Source organism: Schistocerca americana, chromosome 4 (assembly GCF_021461395.2).
Source record: "Schistocerca americana isolate TAMUIC-IGC-003095 chromosome 4, iqSchAmer2.1, whole genome shotgun sequence".
In the NCBI taxonomy this organism is placed as follows: Eukaryota; Metazoa; Arthropoda; class Insecta; order Orthoptera; family Acrididae; genus Schistocerca; species Schistocerca americana.
The window spans coordinates 301688403-301715913 of record NC_060122.1 but is presented as its reverse complement, the minus strand read 5'-3'; the positions used below and the strand labels follow the sequence as shown (position 1 = coordinate 301715913).

At 41.4% G+C, this 27511-nt stretch overlaps 1 protein-coding gene across 3 annotated transcripts in view; it reads right to left on the bottom strand.

Moving 5' to 3' along the window:
- LOC124613245 overlaps window positions 1-27511 on the bottom strand; it is a 160652-nt gene that overhangs the window by 57480 nt on the left and 75661 nt on the right. For all 3 annotated transcript variants that reach the window (XM_047141928.1, XM_047141929.1, XM_047141930.1), the window contains 2 exons: window positions 25808-25944; window positions 14861-15081 (listed from right to left, as the gene is read on the bottom strand). In XM_047141928.1, the coding sequence (XP_046997884.1) occupies window positions 14861-15081; window positions 25808-25944 (358 nt within the window). The remainder of the gene's footprint in view (window positions 1-14860; window positions 15082-25807; window positions 25945-27511) is intronic.

Below are 27511 nucleotides of genomic sequence, written 5' to 3'. Positions count from 1 at the left end.
AACTCAACTAAGGAAAGGATACTGCATCTGATGTGGTACCTGTTTGATTTTAATTATTATGCAAAAGAACTTTTTCTCCTTCTAGTAGTAGTTTATTGTAATTCACTACAATAGCAAAGTAATCCAAATGACAGGGAAAAACACAGCCCATTTCTGTTTATAAGAAGAGACATTAGACAGATGTCCATAAGCCTATACCAGTGACATCTGGTTGGTTAATTGCAACAGACAGAAGACTTGTTTTGTTGGTGTTGCACAGATTAGCAATTTTGATAGAGATAAACTCACACAGCAATGTTCCTTTTTGGCACGCCAGTGTAGAAGTGTGCACAGAATCAGCTAAGTGAAAAATCCATGCAATACACACATTTATTTATATACAAAAGCTGAATTTGAAATTTTTCTTTGAGTGAGACCACGAGTAAAAGACCATGTGCCAATTTAAAGTTCTAGATTCACATACTTCACTGTTTGCATAATTTCTGCATACTCTTTCACTGATTGTATCAATACCTGTTTTTACTGTAATACATTGTGAAATTTTGAACATTAGTGAGTGCTGCGATAAACTCGTATTATTATCATTAATTGTAGGCTTAAACTTAATTGTGCTCTTTTAAAATTTTTGAGAACAGTAGGCCTATCCACATTCAAAACAACTGTTCTCTAATTTCACTGTACAATTAAGTGAGAAACAGATTATTTTGAGAATTTTCAGACACTTACAAAATATATTTTCATAAATTACCAGTAAGAGTGTTTTGGGTATGTAATTTATTTCATAGCAAATCAGTGTTTGTGGTTCACAGTTCTCCCAAAGCATACATCATCCCTGAACTTGCATTGTACATTAACACTAATAAATGGGTATTTTTGAGAATCTTATGAAGATACCATTGTTCTCTGCATAATCTACGAGCAATGTGTAGCAATTCCGCATTTGTTATATAGTTACTGTAGGAGATTTTGTAACTAACTTATTGTGTTACATCTAGTTTCCCCCTTAGAGAGGATTAGTCAATACACTATCTGCATTTATCATAAGATTGTCAGTCCTTATAATCACATGTCATGCCTACTAGGGCGCCACAAGACTGACTGTCAACAGCCAATAGCTAAGATTGTCAGTTGTGCGCCCGCGGTAGCTGAGTGGTCTGCGTGACAGAATGTCAATCCTATGGGCCCGGGTTCAATTCCTGGCTGAGTCGGAGATTTTCTCCGCGCAGGGACTGGGTGTTGTGTTGTCCTAATCATCATCACTTCATCCACATCGAGGCGCAAGTCATCGAAGTGGCGTCAAATTGAAAGACTTGCACCCGGCGAACGATCTACCCGACTGGAGGCCCTAGTCACACGACAGTTCCATTTTATTTTTATTGCCAGTTCACCTTATGCACTGGCTGTTGACAGTCAGTCTTGTGGCCCTCTAGTAGGCATGACATGTGATGATATGGATGCAATGTTGTGGTGATTTGTGTATATAGTAATTTTACAACTTACTTTTAAAGTGCCAACACGTCATTCATGTCATATATTGTGCATCTGGAGATTTAATGGAAAGATTTTGTGTGTATATGACACAATATGTTTATAATAACCTGTACAAAGATCTAATGATGGTAACGTAGTTTACTGAAACTGGTTATCCACAATACAGTGTTTTATTGTGATTTTGGCTAAGAATTTTTTCTTCTCATAAGAAAGTAAATACAGATCATCCCTTCATACTCAGTATGAGTAAACTAATGGACAACTGAAACAAGCACAATGATATATATGTTCAGTAAACTTTCAGCACAGGGCAGGAGCATGTGGATGAACTCTCGCTCAAGTTTAAAAGAATAGTTCACTATACACTGGATAGATATGTACACAGTAGGACTGTTCATAATGGAAACGAGTGTTTGGCATTATTGGCTGGGAGGCCCCTTGGGGGGCAGGTCCGGCCGCCTTGGTGCAGGTCTTATTACATTCGACGCCACATTGGGCGACCTGCACGCCGGATGGGGATGAAATGATGATAAAGACAGCACAACACCCAGTCCCTGAGCAGAGGAAATTTCTGACCCAGCCGGGAATCGAACCCAGGTCCTTAGGATGGCAATCCGTCATGCTGACCACTCAGCTATCGGGGCAGACAGTTCATAATGGGAGGGAACCTCCATGGTAAACAGTAAACAGTCACTGTTTTTATAAAAACACCAGGTGTAAAACAATGTGTAGGGCTATAGATAGTGAGATGTCAAATGAAACATGTTTGGGTGTCAAGAGAGCAACACTTGATTGCCTTCAATTACTACAGTAGCAGAATACTGTCAAGTGATATTTCACAGAACCCAAATAAATTTTGGTTATATGTAAAGTTGTTAGCGGTACCAAAGTTAGTGTCCAGTCCCTAGCAAATGAGATAGGAACTGAAATTGAGAGTAGCAAAACAAAAGCTGACATGCTTAACTCCATTTTCAAATGTTCCTTTACAAGCAAAAACCTAGGAGAATTGCCCCGATTTAATCATTGTACCACTGAAAAAATGAATGAAACATGTATTTTGTATCAGTGGTGTTAAGAAGCAGGTGAAATCATTAAAACTGAACAAAGCTCCAGTGCCTGATGGAATCTCTGTCTAATTCTATACTGAATTTGTGGCTGAGTTAGCCCCTGTTCTAATTATAATCTATCATAGATCCCTGCCTGAGGGGGGGAGGGGGGGGGCGGGCGCTGTGCCCAGTTCTTGGAAATAGGCACACGTCACACCTGTCTACAAGAAGGGTAGTAGAAATGATCTGCTACAAAACTACCCTCCAATATCCTTGACATTGACTCGTAGAAGCAGAACATATTCTGAGCTCAAACATAATGAGGTATCATCTTGAACAGAATGACCTTCTCAATGCCAACCAGCATGGATTATGGAAACATCAATCATGTGAAACCCAACTTGCACTTTTCTCATATTACATACTGAAAGCTTTGGATCAAGGCAGTCAGGTAGATGCAGTATACCTTGATTTCCAAAAAGCATTTGACGCAGTACCACACCTATGCTTATTGTCAAAAGTACGATCATAAGGGGTATCAAGTGTAATTTGTGTTTGGATTGAGTACTTTTTCATAGGGAGGACGCAATATTTTATCTTGGATGGAGAGTCATTGTCAGATGTAGAAGTAACTTTGGATGTGCCCCAGGGAAGTGTGTTGGGACCCTTGTTGTCCATGTTGTATATTAATGACCTTGCAGATAATATTAATAGTAAAATCAGAGTTTTTGCAGATGATGCAGTTGTCTATAATGAAGTACTATCTGAAAGAAGCTGCTTAATATATTCAACCAGAACTTGATAATACTTCAAGGTGATGCAGAGATTGACAACTTGCTTTAAACGTTTAGTAATGTAAAATTTTGCACTTCACAAAATGATTAAAACGTGGTATCCTATGACAATAACATCAATGCATTACTGTTGGAATCAGTCAACTCATACAAATACTTGGCTGTAACACTTTGTAGGGGTATGAAATGGAATGATCATATAGGTTCAGTTGTGGTATAGCAGATGGCAGATGTCAGTTTATTGGTAGAATACCGAGGAAGTGCAATCAGTCTTCAGAGCAGATTGATTACAAATCACTTGTATGACCAGTTCTGGAATATTACTCAAGTGTATTGGATCTGTACCAGATAGGACTAACAGGGGATATTGAATATATACAAGAAGGGTGACACAAATGGTCACAGGTTTGTTTAATCCATGGGAGAGCATCACAGAGACACTGAAGGAACTGAAATGGAAGACTCTTGAAGATAGACATAAATTACCCCGAGAAAGTCTATTAAGCAAGTTTCAAGAACCGGCTTTAAATGATTACTCTAGGAATATACTACAACCAACTAAATATCACTCAGGTAGGGATTGTGAGGATAAGAGTAGAACAATTATTGCACACACAGAGGCATCAATCAATCAATCATTCTTCCTTTGCCCCCATAGGCGAGTGGAACGAGAAGAAATCCTAGTAACTGGTACAATGGGAGGTACCCTCTGACATGCACCTCACAGTGCTTTGCAGAGGACTGATATAAATGAAGATGTAGACATCTATCTGTTCTTAAATAGTAGAAAAACTTGTGTTTGTATTTTTTAACATTTTCAAAGACTGAAAAACTACTCTACAAGAAACAATATGGCTTCCACAAGCAACAACAGTGCGAAATTAAGATACCTCTCTTTGTCTATGAGAACAAGAAAGCAGTAGATAATGGAAGGTTGATACCATATTCCTTGACTTCAAGACAGTATTCAAATATTGTCCTGTGGTAATTAAGCAGGAAAATATATGTTTAGGATAATGGAACAGCTCTGTGTATTTACTGAAGACTTCCTGATATATAAGACTCAGTATATTATCAATAGGGAGAAAACTAAAAATATGACAGAAGATTTGGTTGTACATCACTGGGGTGTTTAGAGCCGGTTACTGTTCACAACGACAGCTCCAGAGTATGCAGTTGCAAATTTTAATAAAATCCAAGAACACCTGCAGATGTTCAACACTTGGTGCAGAGACTGGCAGTTGAAACTCAGCACAAATAAATGTAAAGTAATGTGTGTAAATGATGGGAACAACTCATTTGACTAAACTACTAGCATGATGTCTGTAAAGTGTTGTTAAAATATCTTATCAATATTACAAGCTACGTGTAACTACAAATCCTCTAAATTTTGATTAAATGTGAAAATATATATCTCAACTAATTTTTTTGCTTGTTTTAACCTGTAAAGTAAGATGGTAACTTGTGAAATGTGTTTGTGGCACCTTGGACAGCATTTTCTGTTGTGTATTCTAAACAAACAATATTCAGTAGTACTATGATCAAAAAAATGTCAACTGCCAAGTACAGAAATATTTGTGGTGACCTTAAGCAACGAAAAACTCCCAAAATATGTTATGGAACATATAAATCATATTGGTACTGAAATACCTATGTCCACCTGATAATTATAGTATAAAACCATCAAAAAGTATTGTGGAACAGATAAACAATATTTGTAATGATCTGCAGTATATTTTATTTGTGATTTAACAGTATATATTCTAGTTTAATTTTTTTTACTTGGCATTACATAAACATTTTTCAATTCCAGTTAGTGTGTTACTTCACCCCAGGTCAGTTCCTCCTTTGGGCCTTGCATCTCAGATTTATAAAGTATTCAGTGGCACATCTTCCCCTTCATATCCATCTCTGTCAAATCTGTGCCACAGTCTACAGTGTGTCAAATAAAAAACTATGAAACAAAGACAATATTAGGAAAAGGAAAGATTGCAACTCACCATACAGTGGAGATTTTGATTTGCAGACAGACACAACAAAAAGATTACTAAAAACGTAACCTTTCGACCAGAATGCCTTCCTCTGAAATAGACAATATACACACACATGACCAATGTCTCTGGCTGCTGGGGCTAGATTGCGAGCAGCTGCGTGTTACGGGAGAAGCAGCATGATGGGGGAGGGGGGGGGGGGGGGCAGATGGGTATAGATAAGGAATGGTAAAGAACTATTTGTGGGAGCATGTGGGGATGAGGTGGAGAGAGAGTGGGGCAGCTAGATGCAGTTAGGATGTTGGACAACAGGGGGAAGGGGAGGGGGAGGGGGTGAGAGCAGAGGAGGAGGGCAGTAAAAAGATTGTGAGTGCACTTGTGGAATGGAAGGCCGTGGAGTGTAAAGAGGGGATAGATGGATGAAGGACAATGACTAATGAAGGTTGAGGTCAGGAGGGTTATGAGAACATTGGATATATTACAAGGAGAGTTCCCACCTGGACAGTTCAGAAAAGCTGGTGTTGCTAAGGATCCAGATGGCACAGGCTATGAAACAGTCATTAAAATGAAGAATGTTGTCTTGGGCAGCATGCTCAGCAACTGGGTGGTCCAGCTGTTTCTTGGCCACATTTTGTTGGGAATTCCATGGGAAAGTGATGCTTGCGACTGGACTGGAGTAATGAATGCACTGCGAGGCACAATGTTAGAACAGCAACTAAAAAGGACAACACTATAAAAGGCACATTAACAGGCAATGGATTAAAAGAAACCTGCATAATCAAATGTTCTTAGACAGGTTTGTCAAGTGGATAAAACGAAGAACGCGAGCAGCTGCTCCTGGGTTATCCACTAAAATTTCCTCCAGAGTACGTGGCACGCCAAGATCAATGCATAGTGTATTAAAATTCGGACAGGACGTTAAAATATGGCGTACTGTCAGCAACTGCCCACATGGGCAGAACAGCGTCGGCGCAGCCGTCAGCAGATGGCGGTGGCTGAACCGGCAGTGTCCAATTCGGGCCAAAACGACCTCCTCCCGCCGAGAAGGGCGTGAAGAGGTCATCCAAGTTGTGGGGAGAGGTTTCAAGGCCCGACGCTTGTTTTCAGTAAGTGTGACCAATCGGCAAGCCACAGCGATAAAATGCACTGACAAATGACCCTGCTAAAATCAGATGAAGGCACACAACAAGAACCTGTCAAAGGCTGGAGGACCGCAGCGTTGGCTGCGGCATCTGCAGCTTTGTTCCCAGGGACACCAACATGGCCAGGAACCCATGTAAAGGTAACCGGAGAACCGTCGTCCGCCAGCTGCTGAAGAAAGCGTTGGATCCGGTGCACGAAAGGGTGAACCGGATACGGATCACTGAGGCTCTTGATGGCACTCGGGGAGTCAGAGCAGATGACATAAGCAGAATGTCACTGGTGGCGGATGTAAAGAACAGCCTGATAGAGGGAAAATAGCTTAGCTGTGAAGACCGAACAATGGCCATGGAGCCGTTATTTGAAACTGTGTGCCCCGACAATAAAAGAACACCCGACACCGCCATTGGTCTTAGAGCCATCTGTATAAATGGAGATCGTATTAATGAACTTCGAGCAAAGTTCGACAAACCGCGTGCAGTATACCGAAGCTAGGGTAACCTCCTTTGGGAGCGAGCTGAGGTCAAGGTGAATGCGAACCTGAGCCTGGAGCCAAGGTGGCGTTTGGCTCTCGCCCACTCTAAAGGTTGTAGGGAGTGGAAAAACAAGTTGCTGAAGGAGGTGATGAAAGCGAACTCCAGGGGGTAGCAGGGCAGATACATACAACCCGTATTGACGGTCGAGAGAGTCGTCAAAAAAGGAACGATAAGACGGGTGGTCGGGCATTGATAATAGCTGACAGGCATACCGACAAAGCAGTATATCACGCCGGTGGGTGAGTGGCAATTCACCGGCTTCAGCATGAAGACTCTCGACGGGACTAGTATAGAACACTCCGATCGCAAGATGTAACCCCCGATGTTGTATAGAGTTGAGGCTGCGTAAGATGGACGGACATGCAGAGGAGTATACAAAGCTCCCATAATCCAGCTTTGAGCGGACGATCGACCGATATAGGTGAAGTAGGACGGTTCGATCCGCTCCTCACGACGTGCCGCTGAGAACCCGGAGGACATTTAGAGAATGGGTACAACGGGCAGCCAAATATGACTCATGTGGAGACCAGCTAAGTTTCCTGTCAAATGTAAGACCTAAAAATTTTGGGGAGAGCAACGGGACCGAGATGTAAGGACGGTGGGAGAAACTCTTTGTAGCGCCAGAAGTTAATACAGACCGTCTTCTCGGCAAAAAAAAAAGAAGCCACTGGCGACACTCCAGGAGTAAAGACGGTCAAGACAAAGCTGATGACAGTGCTCCAGCAAACATGTACGGTGCACGCTGCAGTAGATGGTAAAATCGTCCACGAAAAGGGAGCCCGATACATCAGCTGGGAGGCAATCCATTATTAGATTGATCGCTATGGCGAAGAGAGCGATGCTCAAAACTGAGCCCTGTGGCACCCCATTCTCCTGGCGAAAGGCGTCAGGCAGGACAGAAACCACATGAACCCTGAACTTTCAATCCATTAAAAATGCGTGAATAAAAAGAGGGAGGCGACCGTGAAGGCCCCATGTGTGCATGCTGCGGAAAATGCCCGCCCTCTAACAGGTGTCGTAAGCCTTCTCCAAATCAAAGAACACAGCCACTGTCTGGTGCTTCCGCAAGAAGTTGTTCAAAATGAAGGTCGACAAGGTAACCAGATGGTCAACAGCAGAGCGGCGCCTACGAAATCCACATTGTACATTGGTAAGTAGGCATCGAGATTCAAGCAGCCAAACCAAATGAAAGTTAACCATTCGTTCCATCACCTTACAGACACAGCTGGTAAGGGAAATGGGTCGATAACTGGAAAGCAAGTGCTTGTCCTTCCTCGGCTTAGGAATCGGGACAACAATAGATTCGCACCAGCATGTGGGAACATGACCCTCAATCCAGATGCAATTATAAGTACGAAGAAGAAAACCTTTACCTGCAGGAGAAAGGTTCTTCAGCATCTGAATATGAATAGAATCAGGCCCCGGAGCGGAGGACCGTGACTGGGCAAGTGCACTTTCGAGTTCCCACATGGTGAATGAGGCATTATAACTTTCATGATTTGAGGAGCAGAAGTTAGGTGGCCTCGCCTCCTCTGGCTGTTTTCGGGGGAGGAAGGCAGGGTGGTACTGAGCAGAGCTCAAAACCTCTGTGAAAAATCGGCCGAAGGCATTGGAGACATCGTCAGGGGCCACAAGGACGCCACTCACGACCGTCAAGCCAGAAACTGGTGAGTGGACCTTAGTGCCAGATAGTCAGTGCAGGCTACCCCAACAACAGAAGAAGGAGTAAAACTGTTGAAGGAGCTTGTGAAAGCAGCCCAGCTGGCTTTCTTACTTAACACGACGACACTGCACACATAATCGTTTATAATTAATACAATTCGCCATCGTATGGTGGCGAGATGCGTAAAGCACATCGACGAGCACGTATAGCGTCTCTACATGCTGCGGTCCACCAGGGGACCGGTACGCGATGTGGAGAAGAAGTAGTATGAGGGATGGAATATTCAGAAGCAGTGAGGATGACTTCCGTGAGGTGTGCGACCTGACTATCGCAGCTTGCGAAGTTTTGATCCTGTAATGTCGCCCTGAAAGAGAAGAGCCCCCAGTCTGCTTTGGAGATGTTCCAATTAGTTGAGCATGGAGATGGGGTATGATGCAGGAGATGGATAACACAAGGGAAGTGGTCGCTCGAATACATATCAGAAAGAGCGTACCACTCAAACCTATGTTTATCTACAAATTCCATAGATCCTGTTATGCGTATGACGCTAGGATGTAGAACGACTTGAGTAATATATGTTCACAGACCATGGTATCAATTAGTTTACAAGAGCAGAACTACACATAAATTACATAAGACTTGCAAAAATAATAATGAACTAAAATAAAGTCGTAGGAATAATACATTGTGCAAAGTTTATCACATTGCAAAAGCCTATTTGTCACAGTAAGTATATGGTTACAAATAGGAACAAAAAGAACATAAACAAACAACAGTAAATATAAATACATACAAAGACTACTTTTCTCTGTTGAAGTATTCATCAAGTGAGTAAAACGTTTTCTCAATTAAATATGTCTTTATATTGTTTTTGAATGATGCACTGTTACTACATAGACTTTTTATATAGCTCAGTAATAAGTTAAATATTTTGACACTGGAGTAATGCACTCCTTTCTGTACCCGAGTTAAACTATTTAGTTCAAAGTGGAGGTCATCAGCCTTCTTTCTTGTATTGTGATAATGGAAGCTTTCATTGGTTTCATAGTGGGCAGGATTGTCAACCAAGAAACTCATTAGGGAAAAAATATACTGGTAGGTTGTGGAAAGTATTCCAAGTTTTTTTAAAGAGTGTACGGCAGGAGGTTCTCGGAGGTACTCTGCACATTATACTGACTACTTTTTTCTGCATGAGGAAGATTTTTTTAGATGAAGGTGAATTTCCCCAGAAGATGATGCCATAACACATAATGGAGTGGAAGTATGCAAAGTATCTGGACTTTGTGACATTTATGTCTCCAAATTGTGAGATTGTCCTAATGGCAAAAATTGCTGAGGACAGCGTTTTTACAGTCTCGAGGACATGGTGGTCCCAGTTGAGCCTACTGTCTATGTGGAGGAATAAGAATTTGGTGCAGTGTACCCTTTCTATCTGATTATTGTTATTTAAAACAGTAATCTCCTGGGGGAGTTTGTGGTCAAGGCTGAAATGGATATAATTTGTTTTGCTCAGGTTTATTGTGAGCGAGTTCACTTGGAACCAGGTTAATAGTACTGAAAGTAATTTGTTGGCATCAACCTCTATATCAGTGAGCAATTTGTTACTAATCAAAATGCTGGTGTTGTCGGCAAACATGGTGAACTTGCATGTATTGCATGAGAAAGGTAGATCATTTACGTATATCAAAAACAGCAACGGACCAAGGATGGATCCCTGGGGTACTCCATGGAGTACAGTGCTCCAGTCTGACTCTACTACCTCTCCCTCTTTATTGCTCCCATTGAGAATTACCTTCTGCTTCCTGTTTTGGAGGTAGGATTTTAGCCAGATTCCCAGTGCCCCAGTGATCCCATAGTGGCGTGCTTAGTTGGGTAGTACATATAGAGAGGTCTAAATGGGAATAGGTGTGAGTTGTGTCTGAAAGAAAAGTAGGGGTGCCAGTATTGAGGCAGACAAGATTGAGGTGGTTGAAAAGGTCTGCTAACAGGAAGCCTCTCGGGCAGGATGCTAGAGAGCCCCAAAAGGGATGGTGGGCATTGAAGTCTCCAGTCATCAAAAATGGTGCAGGTAGCTGAGCAATAATTTGCATCATGTCTGCCCTAATAACAGCAGATGACGATGGAGTGTAAACAGCACAAATGGAAAATGTGAAAGTGGGGAGAGTAATTTGGACGGCAACTGCCTGCAGATCGGTGTGCAATGTGATGGGATCGTAGTAGATATCATCCCGGACCAGCAACATAACCCCTCCATGAGCCGGAATACCTGCCACAGGGGGAGCTTCCTCCGCCGGTGAATGGCCAGATGTTTGGCTACCAGCGGTGTGGCCAGGCAAAACGGATGACTGCCTGGGGCGGCAACTGCTGGGTGGCGCAGGAGAAGAAACGCATCATGGCGGAGAAGGAGAACTTTTCTTCCTATGAGCCTTCTTGGAAGGTCATTTAGTCGAAGTACTGGTCGATGGCTGGGAGTTCGGGGTACGTAAGAAGTCTTCACGGGACGGTTCCTTCTTGAAGGCCCGTGCATCTGACTTCTGAGTCTTAGTCTTGGCAGAAACTGATGAAAGTGCTTGTGTCTTAGGGGTGACGTGAGGAAGAGGAGACGTTGACCGGGTGATCTTAGCACTGGCCGAACGGACGACCGTAGCGCTAAAGTTCAGATCGCATGTCTGCGTTGATACCTCCCTGGTAGGCCGAGCAGAGGCAAGGATGGTACTGTATTTCCCTGCTGGGAGCAGCGTGGGCTTCCTACTAGCAAAAAGCTTGCAAGCAGCTGAGGTGGACACTTTCTCTTTGACCCGAATTTCCTGTATACAGCATTCATCCTTGTAGACAGGACAGTCGCAAGAGGACAATGCATGGTCACCCTGACAGTTCACGCAATGAGGAGACGGAGGAGGACAGTCACCCTCATGGGCATCCATGCCACAAGTGATGCATTTAGCTGCATTAGAACAAGACTGGTGGGTGTGGTTAAAATGCTGACACTGGTAGCAGCGCATAGGTGTCGGGACATAGGGGCAAACAGAAATAACCTCATAGCCCGCTTTGATGCACGGCGGCAGCTGAACACTAACAAAGGTCAAGAAAAGTGTCCGGGTCAGTACAAAGTCATTGTCGACCTTTTTCATGACCCTATGGACAGCCGTCACACCCTGCTCAGTGAGGAAAGACTGAATCTACTCGTCAGTCAATCCGTCAAGTGATGTAGTAGATACCACACCACGTGACAAATTCAAGGTGCGGTGAGCCTCCACCCAGACAGGGAACGTGTACAGGAGTGTGGCCCGAAGGAGTTTTTGTGCCTGAAAGGCGCTCTCAGTTACCAACAACAAGGTACTGTTACGCATCCTGGTACAAGATTTGACAGGTCCAGCTATGGCATCTACGCCCTTCTGAATAACGAAAGGGTTGACAAATGATAAATCCTTTCCGTCCTCAGATCTAGAAACTACGAGGAACTTTGGGGCAGGTGGTAGTACTTTTGTCACTGGTGGCTGGTCAAGTTTCTGCTTTTGGGCAGAAGAGAGAAGAAGAAGAGAAATCCATTGCGGATGAATCCCCCCATGATTGCCAGCATCTCTGATGGTGCACTCTTTCCTTGTGGGGACCCTCTCAGAGGGCGCTCCTGCCTTAGGTGAATGTTTACACCTCAGGTCACACCTCCCGAGAAACGGACGGAGGGATCAATCGGCATGGTCAGAAGGTGTCAGCTTGGGCAATCACCCCTGCCCGGGCCTGGCCTTTACCAGGGGGTACGCACGGGCCCTACTTGTCTATCCAGGGTGGGGAATTACGCTTTACCCTGTCACCGGCTACGTGTGTGAACGCATGGGTTGGCCTTCAAGCACGCACAGGGAGGAAAAAGAATACGAAAAAAAAGGGAAAGAAGGAGAGAAAGGACATGCTGTCTCAAATGCTGAGGCGGAGACCATAGGGTGGACAAGAAGGTAAGGAGAAGGAGGCAATGTAAAAAGTAAGGAAGACAGTGAGAGAGGGAGAAGGACAAAGAAAGGAAAAAAACAAAAGAAGGAAGAAACCAGAATACGTGAAAAACCGAAATGACCACAAATGTAAGTCGTTGAACTGTCCGTCTCCGGACGCAGGCGCAAACTACCCCCTTGAGGGGGAGGGGCTCCTTTTAGTCGCCTCTTACGACAGGCAGGAATACCTCGGGCCTATTCTCACCCCGGACCCGCAGGGCGGCTGGAGTAGGTGGTGGTTGTGGGAGGATGTATGAGACAGATCTTGCATCTAGGTCTACTACAGGCATATGAGCCATGAGGCAAGGGATTGGGAGCAGGAGTTGTGTAGGGACAGATGAGGATATTGTGTTGGTTCGATGGATGGTGGAAGACCACTGTGGGACAAATAAATGGTTCAAATGGCTCTGAGCATTATGGGACTTAACAGTTGAGGTCATCAGTCCCCTAGAACTTAGAACTACTTAAACCTAACTAACCTAAGGGCATCACACACATCCATGCTCGAGGCAGGATTCAAACCTGCAACTGTAGCGATCGTGCGGTTCCAGACTGAAGCGCCTAGAACCACTCGGCCACTCCGGCCGGCACACTGTGGGACAGCTGGGAGGATAGTGGATAGGACATTCCTCATTTAGGGACACAATGAAAGGTAGTAAAATCCCTGACAGACAATGTGATTCAGTTGCTCCAGTCCAGGATGGTACTGAGTCACGAGGGGAATGTTCCTCTGTAGCCATATGGTGGGACTTTGGGATGTGGTGTGTGACTGGAGACATAAGGCTCGGGAGAACTGTTGCTGTACAAGGATAGGAGGGTAATTGCGGTCTGTGAAGGCATACAACTACAGATGCAATGTTCATGGGTGTAATAATGAGCAGTCCCTCTCAAAACATACCAAGGGTCTCACTGAGGCCTTCACAGATTGCAATTACCCTCCTACCCTTGTACAGAAACAGTTCTCCTGTGCTCATCTCTCCAGTCACGCACCACATCCAAAAGTTCCACTGTCCAGTCACACAGGAGCATTCCCCTGTAATTCAGTACCATCCAGGGCAGGAGCAACTGAATCATATTCTCTGGCAGGATTGTGACTACCTCTCTTCTTGTGCTGAAATGAGGAATGTCCTACCCACCATCCTCCTCAGACCTCCCAAAGGGATATTCCACTGCCCGTCAAACCAACACAATATCCTTGTCCATTCCTACACAACACCTGCTTCCAATCCTTTGTCTCATGACGCATGTCCCTGTAATAAACCTAGAAGCAAGATCTGTCCCATATATCCTCCTCCCACCACCACCTACCCCAGTCATGACCTGTTCCATTGAATGGCATAGTGAACTGTGAAATCAGACATGTGACCTATAAGCTAAGTTGCAACCACTGTGCTGCATTCTACATGGAAATGACAACAGCCTGTCTGTCTGCATAAATCGCCACCGACAAACTGTGGTCAAGAAACAGCTGGACCACCCAGTTGTTGGGCATGCTGGCAACACGACATTTTTCGTTTCAATGACTGCTTCACAGGCTATGCCATCTGTATTCTTCCCACCAACACCAGGCTTCTGAACTGCACAGGTGGGAACTCTCACTACAATATATCCTTTGCTCCCGTAACCCTCCTAGCCTCAACCTATTACCCCCCCTCCCCCCCCCCCCCAATCCCCTATGCTGTTCCAGTTCCAACACTACACAACCCTCTATACCATCAAGCAGACACAGTCTTTCACTTCGCTCCTTTTCCATAGGCCCTCTCCCCCTGCCCTCCGTCTAACTTTCCAACTGCACTTAACTGCCTCACCCTCTCCCCACTTTGTCCTTATATGCTCCCACAAATAGCACTTTACCATCTCCAATCCACATACTGTTCTCCCTCCCACTCCCCATCCCAGCTACCCCTTCACCGCCCAGATAGCGTCTTCCATCAAACACACCATGTCTGAACTGCATTTGTGTGTGTGTGTGTGTGTGTGTGTGTGTGTCTACGCGTGCACAAATGTGTGTTGTCTATTTTGGAAGAAGGCCTTCTGGCTGAAAGCTTACGTGTTTAGTACTTGTTTTGTTGTGCCTGTCTGCAACTCAAAACCTCTGCTGTATGGTGAGTAGCAATCTTTCCTTTTCATAATAATGTCATTATACCATCCTGGGTTTTCCATTGTTTAAACTATGAAACAAAGTACATAAGTGTTTAAAGAAATACTAAACTTACTGGTTAGGTGAAGTTTTCAGCTGCCTGTGTAGGAAGTTATTGGAGTACATCAGAACTCTCTGGCAAGCACGTTCACATAAACGTAGCTCAGTTTTCAGGTGATGTCTATTCTTCAACACAAAACTTTCATATGCCTTGCTTCGTCGATTACAAAGTCCACGCCTTGTGTTTGATAGTTTTGCAACATCACTGTGAGCAGTAGACTCATTGCTGTTGCTTTCCTGCAATCCAAAACTATGTGGGTTTTTTCTAATAAGGAATAACAACTACTTACAAAAATTTTCTTTTAGTTGTCAAAGTTATATTTGTACAATAACAGTGTGAACAGGAAAGAATGCTGCTCACCACAACGAGGAGGCAACAAGTGGCAGACAGCCATATTTAAAAGTAGGAGGGGACCAGAGCACCTGGAGACGACAGTGACTGTGTGTGTGTGTGTGTGTGTGTGTGTGTGTGTGTGTGTGTGTGTTTCTTCTCTTGATAAAGGATTTTGTCTGGAAGCTGAACCATATCCTACTTTTAAATGTGGCTGTCTGCCATGCAGCTTCTACTCTATGGAGTGAGTAGCAATTTATTCAATTCACAATGTCATTTTAATTTCATTCCCATTGTTTGTATTTGTCCAGTTTAGTTTATGTATTTGAAAGATATGTAAAAGGGAAATATTTATAAAGTAAATTCTAAGACAGGCACTTGTTGCGATGAAAGGAAGGAAGGCTAACATTCAATGTTCCATCTACAATGAGGTAGTTCAAAATGCTTTGGTGTGATGAATTCCAGCATAAAACTGAAGCATGCTATGTGAATAGTTTGCATTTCATAACTGCAGTTTTGTTTTATTTTGAAAACTACTGAACATGGTTACTCTTTTTCAGAGCAGTTGAGTGTTTTGGATACTGGCTGAAGGTGCCTAAAGCAAACCTGGCCAGCCGCTTTTCACTTATTGCTTGAATGATACAAGTTTATTTACAACACCAAATTGCATTCATGTGGCTGCAATTAACTTAGCACTGGATACAAGTTTGGGAGGAATGATGAAAAATCTTTTGAGAAGGTTACAGCAAATTTTCTTCCCATTCTTGTCCAATCAGAATGCAGATCCTCTTCCAATGACTTTGTCTTTGACGGTATGTTAAATGCTAATCTTCCTTCCTTCAGAATGAAATTTGTACCTCATGAAAGTACACAAGGTATATTCATAAATTAACCTCTTAAAAATAAATACATGCCTATAGCTTCATGGCACTTGTGTGATTGGAAAAGGAGATTCTGAAGGTCATATTGTATCAGTCAGCTCTCTGTTTTGTTCATCAGTGTGTAAGCAGCAAGTGAATGAAATGGAAGCAATATTGGACTCCCACCAGTTGTGACATACATTCTGATATTTGCTTCTTGCAAACGAGAGAAGTTAATGCCATCAAGGTTCATCACAGACTGTGTCCTTTGTATGGGGATGGATTATGAATGACGGTGTTGCGAGGGAATTGTGCAGAAAATTCAAAGCTACTCACACAGTTGAGCATTGTGAAAGTGGTTAAGGAAGACATTTAGTTGTAACATGGCGTTGTGCAACATGTTGATGAAATCGTGCATGCAAGATATCGGTTCACAATTTCCAAGCTCCCTGAAGAGGAGCCTCAGATTTCATGGAGAACAGTCTTTAACCATCTGTAAAAGTGTCACAGAGAGGTTAGATTACCATAACTTTTGTTTGTGCACAGTCGGTACCATAATGTCTAAACCTGAAAGAATGGTTCAGTTTTGACATTCCTTTAATGCCACAATGAAGAGGGGTAGTTATTTCCAAATAGAACTGTGACTGGGGATGAGGCATGGGTGGAGTGTGAGAACACTGATGTTAATTAAGAGTCCAAACAGTGGAAGGACACTCATTCTCCCAATAAGCCCAAAAAATTCAAGCAAATGCTGTCAAACCACAAATCGATAATCACAGTTTTTGGGGTAGCAAAAGCGTTCTGACAACAGATTTCATGAGAGTAACATGTGAGAACACTGTGACATCTCATGTTTATCATAAGACACTTATGAAACTCCAAAGGTCAATCCAAAACAGTTGGTGTGGGATGATCACAGAGAAGTCACTCTCCTTCGCAAACAACATATTGTGCATCAAACAAAGGAAAAATTCAGACTTTTTCATCTCTTCACCAAGATGACGGCCTGGCTGGCTACTCAGTACTTCACAACTGATGATGAGCTCAAAGATGCTGTCAACTGGCTAAAGCATCAGTCATCACCATTCTTTCATGAAAGGATACAGAAGCTGGTGTCACAGTATAACAAATGTTTGGATTTGGGTGACAATCGTGAAGAAGTAATGTCAATATGTTAATACAGATTGTATATAAAAAGTTGTATCTATTTTTTTCTTTTTTAACAGCCAATCGTGTTAATTTAAGAGTAGTCCTCATATAAATAATTATGATTACAGAACTGTACACAATCTCTGTCTCCACAAATTCTGTACTGAGTGGAGTCCCCATATGCTACAATCGCAACTTTTAAACACTGTGACATGAAATCACGGAGGGCCTGGGTGAATTCCTGAAAAATCTCCCCATCTACTTTGTATGCAAGATCACAAGGCATCAGCAGCAGGTTATGGAGAACCATGCCAAACACTTCAATCACAAACATCTGACAATGGCTTGACATGTAAACGTGCATGTCAGGATAGTGCGGTGGCACCCATCATTCTTCGAAGAAATTTTACACATTCCTTATCACATGTGGTAGAGGAACATGATCCTTCAAAGTAGGAACACATGTATAGGAACAGTTCTCTGGGCTGTTAAACCTCTCTCTGCAGTGGTTAGTACTCAGATTGTCATCAGTAAGTCAAGAGTTAAAGTAACATGTTGTATCCAATTGTGTCTGTAACTGACTTTATTCTCTGCTACACCATTGAGCAGTGTAGGTTGCCAGATCGTGGTGATCAACACTGTAGCATCTACATGTATGCAGCCACCACTGTTTGACACACTGAAGTGGAACTTGTCTGAAATAGCAAATTTTAGGATAGGGCATTTCAATGATTTCTTTGACAATAGCAGCTGATACAATGGAATGCACAGCACTAAACCAGCACAGATCAGATGGAGTCAGTGTCCAGCATTGAGCTGTCGCTGTGAGAGGAGCTGTATTGTCTACTGTGGGCATGAAGCAGACTAGATAGCGGCCATTTTGCACAGTGGTCACATTGTATGATCCAGTAATCATTTTTCATGGTGCAGGGGCTCTTCCACACACTGCTGATTCCAAATGTCACAATATATACCCATCAAATTGCAATTTGTCTCTCTTGTAAGTATTTGTTTATTCCATTAATAAGTTTTCAAGCCTTTTCAGGCTCACCTTCAGATGGTGCACAAGGATGTTACATGTTTATTTACATAGTGTGATGCTGTGTTCTGGCTGCATGATAAGAGTGTATTTTAAAATACTTTAATGTATCACCAAGAGTAATATTTATATGGCAAGCTGTACTGAAAAAGAATTATTTTACTTACTGTGACAGTATGGACTGCTTTGTAATTCTGGCAGCTTCCATTGTGATTGCCAAGGTTCATTCACTATTTTCTATGAATACTGTCACAATAAAAGAGCCACAATCCAGAATGTGCTGTATAACTGGTGCATGCCACAGAGATATCCACTCAAAGACATGACACACTTTGCTCACAGACAATTATCAAAGTAGACACTGGTAACAGCAGACTCTGCAGCTACGTGATTTGGAAGTCATTTTCTGGATAGGTGAACATGGATGTTTCCAGTTGTGCATTACAGGGAGAAGACACAAACACAATGAACCTTACAATCAGGGTCACAGATGTCCAATTGGCCTCTGGTCTGAGGTATTTGCTCAAGTTCTACTGTTAGTGATGTGGACTACTGCTGCTGCTGATTAAGGGTTACTGAACATCTTCAGCTTCAGGATGGAATCTGTGTACCCCATATAAAACGTCCGCACCAGATACAAATGCATAAGCTGTAGACAAAGCCAAGTTTGTTGTGAATGGAGCACTCAACAAACACCAAGAATGATAGCCAGCAAATCAAGGTCCAGAGCAAGACCAGTGTCAGTACAGAAGCCAGGTATGATTGAAAACAGCAAATACAGTTTGCTATATGAGACTGAGCTGCAGCAGCTTGCTTAGCCTGTGGCTGCAAGTGGCTCAGCCGTGACTCATGTTCCATGCCTCTGGTGGCACTCCTCACTTATGCGCTGCAACGCCTCTGAACCGCTGTCAACTTACTCTGCTGACAGGGATATTAAATCATCAGCCTTCATCTACAGTTAATCCTACTTGAAAATGTGAGGATGTACTAAATTTTTGTGTACCTTGTATCTGAGGCAGGACATGAGTACCTGCCTGATATTTATGTAGTGGGATGTGGGGAACCGCCCAAAAGCCACATGCAAGCTGGCCAACACATCAGCCCTCGTCGTTATTTCATTAGGTGGATTAGATACGGATCAGACTCGCCTCCCTGAGTTCCGAAAGAAGAACAGCAGCACATGTGGCTATCCAGGCAGGCAGCCGTGCAGAAAAGTGTGTTATTTTGCCAAAAGGTCCTGCTCTCATGAGAGAAGCAATCATCTATATTGGTGAACATGCACAGGCTGTCCAAAAATTGTTGTAGAGTATTTGTTATACAATATTACCAAATACGCTTGTAACGTCACGAGTAAATGCACAATAACATTCATTGTTACACAGTCCACAGTATTGGAGCCGGAGGCTGTGAAAGAAACAGCCACTTGTGTCTTAGCCAATGAGTCATGTACACCTGCTACTACAGCAGCATGAGAACAGCTCCTGTGTCACTTCTTAGCGACTGTACATTCACCACCTACAAGAACCTAAATAAATGATATCAGGGTGTATACGTGGACGAGGGAAAAAAAATTCGCAGATTTCCCGGTTAAAAATATACTTTCTCCCAGATGAAAATACACTTTTTCCATGTTAAGTAACAGCATACTTTTCCTTGGAACTGTATAACTTATCAATCCTATCAATGGTTGTGGTTTTATACACCAGGGTAGAATTTCCGGGCACTTTAGGAAACGAAACTCAGGGGAAAAAACACATCATGGAAAGATGTCTGATGTGCAGCAACATGTACATGTACTCTGCATATTTTCGTATTACGAAAGTATAAATTCGAATTCCAACAAACACCGCATGTTACTTTGCGAAGAATTGAAATCGAGATAGTGATGCGCTTTTGTAAGCCAGTCGTAGCTCATGTCAAGCGATCTCGCCAGCCGATGACAGCAGATATTCAGAGCATAGGACACGTGATGTAGTCAGTCAATAGCAACATCACTGTTAAGTAGTACAAACACACAAATAGGAAAAGGTAACAGTTTAAAATAATATGCATAGTGTTGCTACAAGAAAAGAAAAGCTTTTATGTATAATATTGGTCTCTAAGATTAATAAGCTGCAAGAGAAGCTAAGCTTTCACACATACTTTGATATTTTTTGAGCATGTTACACTTTAAGATACATAACACAAAAGTGCCAGTAAAATTTTTAACAATGACATATATGTCTGATCTTCTGGGCTCGAAAATATTCTAAATGGTCATCGTCAAAGATTTTATTTTTCTATGAGAGTCAAACGCTCTGTGATTTAAAAAATTCATCCGACATTCGCGCACAGAGTTCATTTTGCGTGAAAAGAAATTTACTTTGAAAGTAACGCTTTCCAAACAACCATTCGGAATATTTTCTCATGACCTGTTACAAATAGATTCGTTTCAGCAGTTGCCAGATAACAGGCGTCGCCGCACTTGCGCATCTATGGTGACGCAGGAAGCCCATACGTTCGTACGTGTAAAACATTCAAAGATCTTACATTATGTCATAAAAGAAACAAGACATTAGAGGATACTCCAAGAGCATGGGAATTTTGTGAACCATAATAAAATGCATCATTCGGCTCAAAGTGCACATTCGTATGTCCAGATTCAGATGTAAATTTTCTTGGAGTACCAGTACTGTATTATCTCATGATTGGTTCTTTATTAAGGCATAATCCCATACGTGCTAGAAGATGAAAATGTGAACTTGAAATGCAGCGAATAGTTGAAACTAGCCAATAGTGTGGAATGAAACACTTCGTTCAAATAAACTGACTGCCTCGGCAGAAAAGATTTCTTTAACAAACTGACAAAAATAACTTCATTGTTCTGCAAGGCAATTCATGCTTGACTGTCAGACAGGTGGAAACAAAATAAAATCTGAAACTAATTACATATTTTAGCCTTCCGTAATTATGTGAATGTATTTTAATTCACTTGATAGCTCCTGGCCACAGAAATCCAATTTGTTTTCATTTGATGTGAGAGCAATAAACGAAGAGGAAACAGCAAAATCACTTAACGTAAACACGGGTCATGTGTAAGACATGTTATTTGGTCTTAAGTCTGCCAAAGTGCAGTGCCACGCCTCTTCACACAGCATTCTTCCATCGCATGTCTCTGTATTTCGCTCTGTGGAATTCAAACATGTAATATTTTGTAATGGGTGCCATCAAACTATATTCATGCCAGTGTAAATTAAAATGTCCTGTGGTACCTCTCCTGCTCCCAATCGTCCGGTTTCATATCCTGCCCCTCTTTAAAAAAATCTCACAATTAATACTGGATGGGATTATTTGTAACTGGCAGAACAAGAACTCTTCAAAAAATCTGCAGTCTTTACTGCCTATTAGCTAATAACGTGCTGTTTTGTGTGACATAAAATTAAATATAGGGTACATAAAACGAGTAAAGACAAGAGACAAGCACGACAGTAGAACACATTTCTTCAGTCCTTAAGTCCTAGCTTTTTTCCCTCTCTAATCTTGCTACAGCTTTACATGATGTGCTTTCCTTTCTGCGAAAGAATCTATTACCCCATCAAAGTTCGTCAACGTTTTGCTACATGAAAAAACCAAATGTCGTTGTCTAATACTAGAAAAGCTGTTGACACAAATAGTACCCAAGACTGGTGTGGTTTCTCGATCTGATTACATGTATTTTGTCACTCTCTGCTAGATAAAATGAAATACGCCAGCCTAATCTTGCAGCAATTGTTACACACACCAAATAAATGAGACTGTTTTGGCACAAATGGTCATTTTTATAACACCACAGAATATAATTCACGAAGTACCAATGTCAAATGCCTATTAGGCCTACTGCAAGCAAAAGTTTTATGTTAGGAAATAGTTTCACATTTCATTCTCGATCTGATTACATGTATTTTGTCACTCTCTGCTAGATAAAATGAAATACGCCAGCCTAATCTTGCAGCAATTGTTACACACACCAAAGTATGAAGTATGAGATCGAAAAGTAGTAGTACGAAATTTTTATATAAATTTGAAATCGTCATATTCTTCCGTGATTTGTGTGAGTCCCGGTTTCTTCTCCTTCCACGTTCTAACAAACAATCTTGTCATCACTAATTCTGTAACTATTCCTGCCAGTGTCAAAACTTATTCTTCGGTTAACTTCATTAACCCTGCTACAATCACCGGTTTACCTACCCTGCATTTATTCTCTGGTTAGGGGTTGTTACATCTTTGTACAACACATTTTCCGCGCTACTCCCACAATAGAACTTTAGCGGCTGCTAGCCGGGGACTGTATTACTGGCCCTTAGAAGTGTAGCGGCCTGGTCAAAAATTTTCTGTCAAAATTTCATTTTCTTGGATACACGGAGGAGACAATACGCAGTCTTTGTTGCCTGTTATTCCCGTTAGTCATTTATTTCCACTCTGGTAGTCTGAATCTATGGAATTCACTAATAGTTATAACAACGCTGATTTGTAAACCCAGTCAACCACATAAACAGCAATTGGCATTCACCTGTTTGGCTTTATTCTGCTCAGCTTGTAAAGACTCGTCCCCTTTTGTCTGCAGGAAAGTTTATTTCTAGATGTGATGGGGATTCCCCTAGCAGAGACATCACGTACACTATGCACGCATTCAAAAATCAACTTACGATTCTTTTAGAAATCAACTTTGAATTTGTTCAAAAACCAACAGGAATGTTTTCAAAATCATGTGAGTAATCGATAGACCAACATGCGCTGGTTGTTAGGCGCTTTGTGAAACAAGGCCTTTTTCCTCAATAATATGAATTTGGTGCCCCCCCCCCCCCCCCTGAAACTGCCGCCTGGGGCATATACTCCAGTTTGTCCCCGCCCCCTAGTTCCAGGCCTGTTGCGCATGCACGAATCTGGCAGCTTAGGCACACCAGTAAAATTTTTCCGTATAGCATCTGGCTGCCTGCTGCTATTGCTTATACAGCTAACTGCCACACTTCTGTAGCCAGAAATGGGAGAAGGTACTACTCATATGTGACTCAACTGCACATGCGCATAAGCTCACTCACAACTGCTCAAATGAATCTAATGTAAACAGTTGTGACGTCACGCTCATCGGAGGCAATTTGTTGTTATGAAACACTGCATAGTCTTCCTAAAGCCTTTGCCACATTTTGCTGTTGGCAGATGCTTGTATGAGCACTGTATTTTGTTGTTGTGTATAGTCCATTTCCTTTGCAACTTCAGTTTTATTTTCGTTTTTTTCTCTATCGTTTGTTTTTTATTGCTGCAGTATTATTCTGCAGTAGCGAGATACAGTAATATTCTATGTTAGAGTATTGGTTCTTACCAGTCAAAGTTACAAAAATTTAACTGAAAACTAAAACAATGAAAAATTCCCGAGTTTTTCCCAGGTTTTCTCCCGGATGAAAAAATTCCCGGGTTTTTCCCGGATCTCCCGGATCGTATACACCCTGGATATTAAATATTATTCAATCATTTTCAAAATCGGTACACTACCTTTTGACATTCAGGAGAAGATTGTATCCAAATTTCAGCTTTATAATTACCGTAGTTTCGGAGATAGAAAAAAATTGCTAAAAAAGTAAATAACCGACACTTAGGGAACTAAATTTAGTAAAGAAGTAGAGTAGTTTATTTTTTGGTATAATTGGAAAACATAAACAGAACTATCAGTGTACAGAATTAATTAATTGAGATTTTCTATTAAAACTTTAATTATTTTTCGTTTTCGTAATATAAAAATCAGACAAAATCATTATTTGTATCTAATATTGTTGTGGGAATAAATGTGAGTGAATGAGTGTGTGTACATGGAACATTCATCATATTTAAATATTGCATTATATACCGTCTTAAGAAACCTGCAAAAGTTACACAAGCCTGTTGTGGGAAAATGATGTATGTCTAGGTGTGACTGCTATTGTAACAGAGCAGCCAGAAAGTCAGCCGGAGTATTATCTGTATCTAAAGGATATTTCCAGATTTAATGCCTTTTTGTTTTCATTTATTAAATATTACTTTAATATTTGTATATCAGAATAACGTAGATGCGTCTGTATGTAAGGATTGGTGCAGGCCAGTTTTGGTGCGAGTATGATCATGAGCGAGCATTCTGATTGGCAGCAAGTATGGTTAGCCAATCAGAATTGAGACGGTTCCCGCTTGTTACCTGATAGTTATACAGGGAGTGAGGCCACAAGAAGGGAGTCTCTCGGTAGCTCTGAATGTGGACAGTCATGTTACGAGTGGGAATCACAATAATGTGTAAAATGAAGAAATATTGAATTCCTCGTGTTGGATACATGTCGTGACTAACGTAGTATCCGCATGGCATGTTTCAGTATTCAACCACTGAGCATTTTGGCCAGCAATTTCTTTTTTTGAAATCCACAAGAAAGACCGAATGTAATAACTCAAATTAGTGGTGAAATTAATGACTGTGAAAACGTTGTTTAATTCCAGTAGGGTTTGGACAGATTTCTGACTGCTGTGCATATGAATTGAGTGTATCAGTGGTGAACAAAAAGAAAATAGCCAATAGTTTAAATGTGAACTGAATAGTACTGTTTCTTTGGCTGGACAAAATAAACATTTTTGTGTGGAAATTTCAGACATTATTTTCCAGAAGCCAATCCATTTTCTTACCGCCTGATAAATTTTTTAATGACAGTTTTTCTACAGAACTTTATTTCATTACTAGAGTTGTGCGGCCTCAGTAATTGTAGATATTAGCTGGTGTTTTTTATCAATGCTGCTTTGACATCATCTTGTAAGTACCTACGTTGCCGAGTGAAGGGCCATTGAGCAGACGCCGTTCTGAGGCAGGTGAATTTCTAATATGCAGCCAGCACAGCAGAGTAAAACACCGCCACGCTGCACACTGACATCCATCCACACTATGAACTGCTAAACATAACTCATTACAAAAAAGTTCCTATCAGCAAAAAAGCAGCAATCCAGTTTTGATATTATCAAGTAAATTCACGTCTTAGCCACCAACGCACCATTAATAACAAGCCCGCAGACATTATCTCCCTGCAGTAGTGTTTGCTGAACAGCAGCGGCTGAAATAACTCCTGTTGCCCCACTGTTTATTTGAAAAGTGAACAGTTTAATTGCTGCGTGTGAGACGTCTTTCACTTGCTCTTGCAGGTGACCTTCTTTTCAGACAACAATGGCACAGGGATATAACATATTACATAAAAATTATTCATAAAACCATTACAAACTGTGCTCCCACTTTGAAAGCAATTTATTTACCCTTTTTGAAACTCATATAAATTGTTTCCTTTACCTACGAAATCAAGAGAAAAAGGCATGGACAGCATTTCAGTTCCTTTGCATACCTATTCCTCATCCACACTTTACATTACGTCTGTCATATTTAGGAGATGGTCATAATAATTTGGCATGAAAATGTAGATGTAATATCCCACCCGATTTATTTGTAAACCCCAACTTCAGAAAATTTAGGATTTTTCTCACAAACACAACATGCATAGAATACATAGTAGTAATGCCAAGTCAGACGACTGTTCAAGGTCTCCTTTATATTTCTTAATAAATACTTACTTCAAATCCATTTACAGCTTTTTCTTTCAGTGTATCACTACGCTCCTCCACAATAGTACACTTCTGTTTGACAAGCAGTTTGGCATCTTTTATTAGATTTATTAAATGCAGTGAGCGCGAACGTACTTCTTCTGGACCTTGTGGAAGAGGTTACAAATTAATTACTAGTAATATTTGGAGGAAGTACTTGTACGTGGATTGGGGCCTCAGAAAATGAACTAACCACCATCCAAAACAACAATCACATGCAACACCACAAATTGTTTAATATTTAATATTCCACTGATAAATAATGAAAGGCTTAAAGGCAACCATTTACAGTATACAACAGGCAATGATCAGTTGATAGGCACATAAATTGAGAATGCTGTTATGGTTTCAGACAAGTTCCTCATCTGAAATAATTCTCCCCCCCCCCCCTCTCTCTCTCTCTCTCTCTCTCTCTCTCTCTCTCTCTCACACACACACACACACACACACACACACATACACACACACACACACACTTGACTGAGAAAAGAAGAGTGTAAATGTAGAGCCAGTGAAGTTTGGGGGGGGGGGGGGGGGGCAGAGGGACAAGGGTGGAGTTGGGTGTAGGACAGGAACTAAAGGAGACTGACACCTGCAGGATTATGGGATTGAAGAAGGGCTTGTAATCCAATCTGCACATTTCAGGGCAGCAGGTATTCAGGAGAAGGATCCAGATGGAATGCAGAATGTAGTTTATTAGTCTCATTACGTACAGTTACAAATCAAAGATTCTTGTACTGGAGACACATCAAAATTACTTTTAAAAATGAAATTATAATAATTAACATATTGAAGCAGGCATTTCTGAATTTTTAGACATGGACAATTTAACAGGAACATATATAACACTTACAGACATTTTGCAGCTTGCAATACAGTTTATGCAATATATTAACAATTCATTATACAATACATTATCTTAATTGTTTCTTTTCTTTAAAAATTACCAAACTGCCCTGCATGAGTTCTTCAATTGAATAACAACATTTTTCCACTAGTGTATTAAATAACAATTTTTTTAGTGAGTCAAACTGCACATTTAACAGATTTGTGTTGTTTACTTTAGTGTAAAATTTTAATCCAATGTACAATGGTGTTTGAGCATAAAGTTTTAAGTTATGAGAGGGAAGTTTGAAACTGTGTCTGTGATAAGTAATGCAACTTTGGTTGAAATGAAAATTGTCAAGTGAGTTTTGATTTTTATATATGAAAATAAAAACTTCGTAAAAGTACAGAGAAGGAATGGTTAGCATTTTTAATTTTTCAAATAATGGGCGACATGATGTTCTTTTTCGAACTAAACATGTTTCTTATGATTCTCTTTTGAAGTGTAAGTAATTTCAGGCTGTTCGTAGAGTTTCCCCAGAGAATTATACTGTATCGAATTATAGTTTCAAAGTAACTGTGGTAGATTATCTTCCTGGTGTCCATAAGGGTAGAACCAGATAAGACATTCATCACATAAGCTACGCTGTTTAGTTTGTTTGCTAAGAAGTCTACGTGTGCCTTCGATTTAAATTTTTGTCAAGGTTTAGACCTAGAAATTTTACATAACTTGCTTCAGTCATTTCCTGATCGCCGTGCACTATTTTTATGGGAGATGCTGATAATGTTTTAGCACTGAACTGCACTAATTGTGTTTTTGTGCCATTGAGTTTTAAACCATTTTGCTGA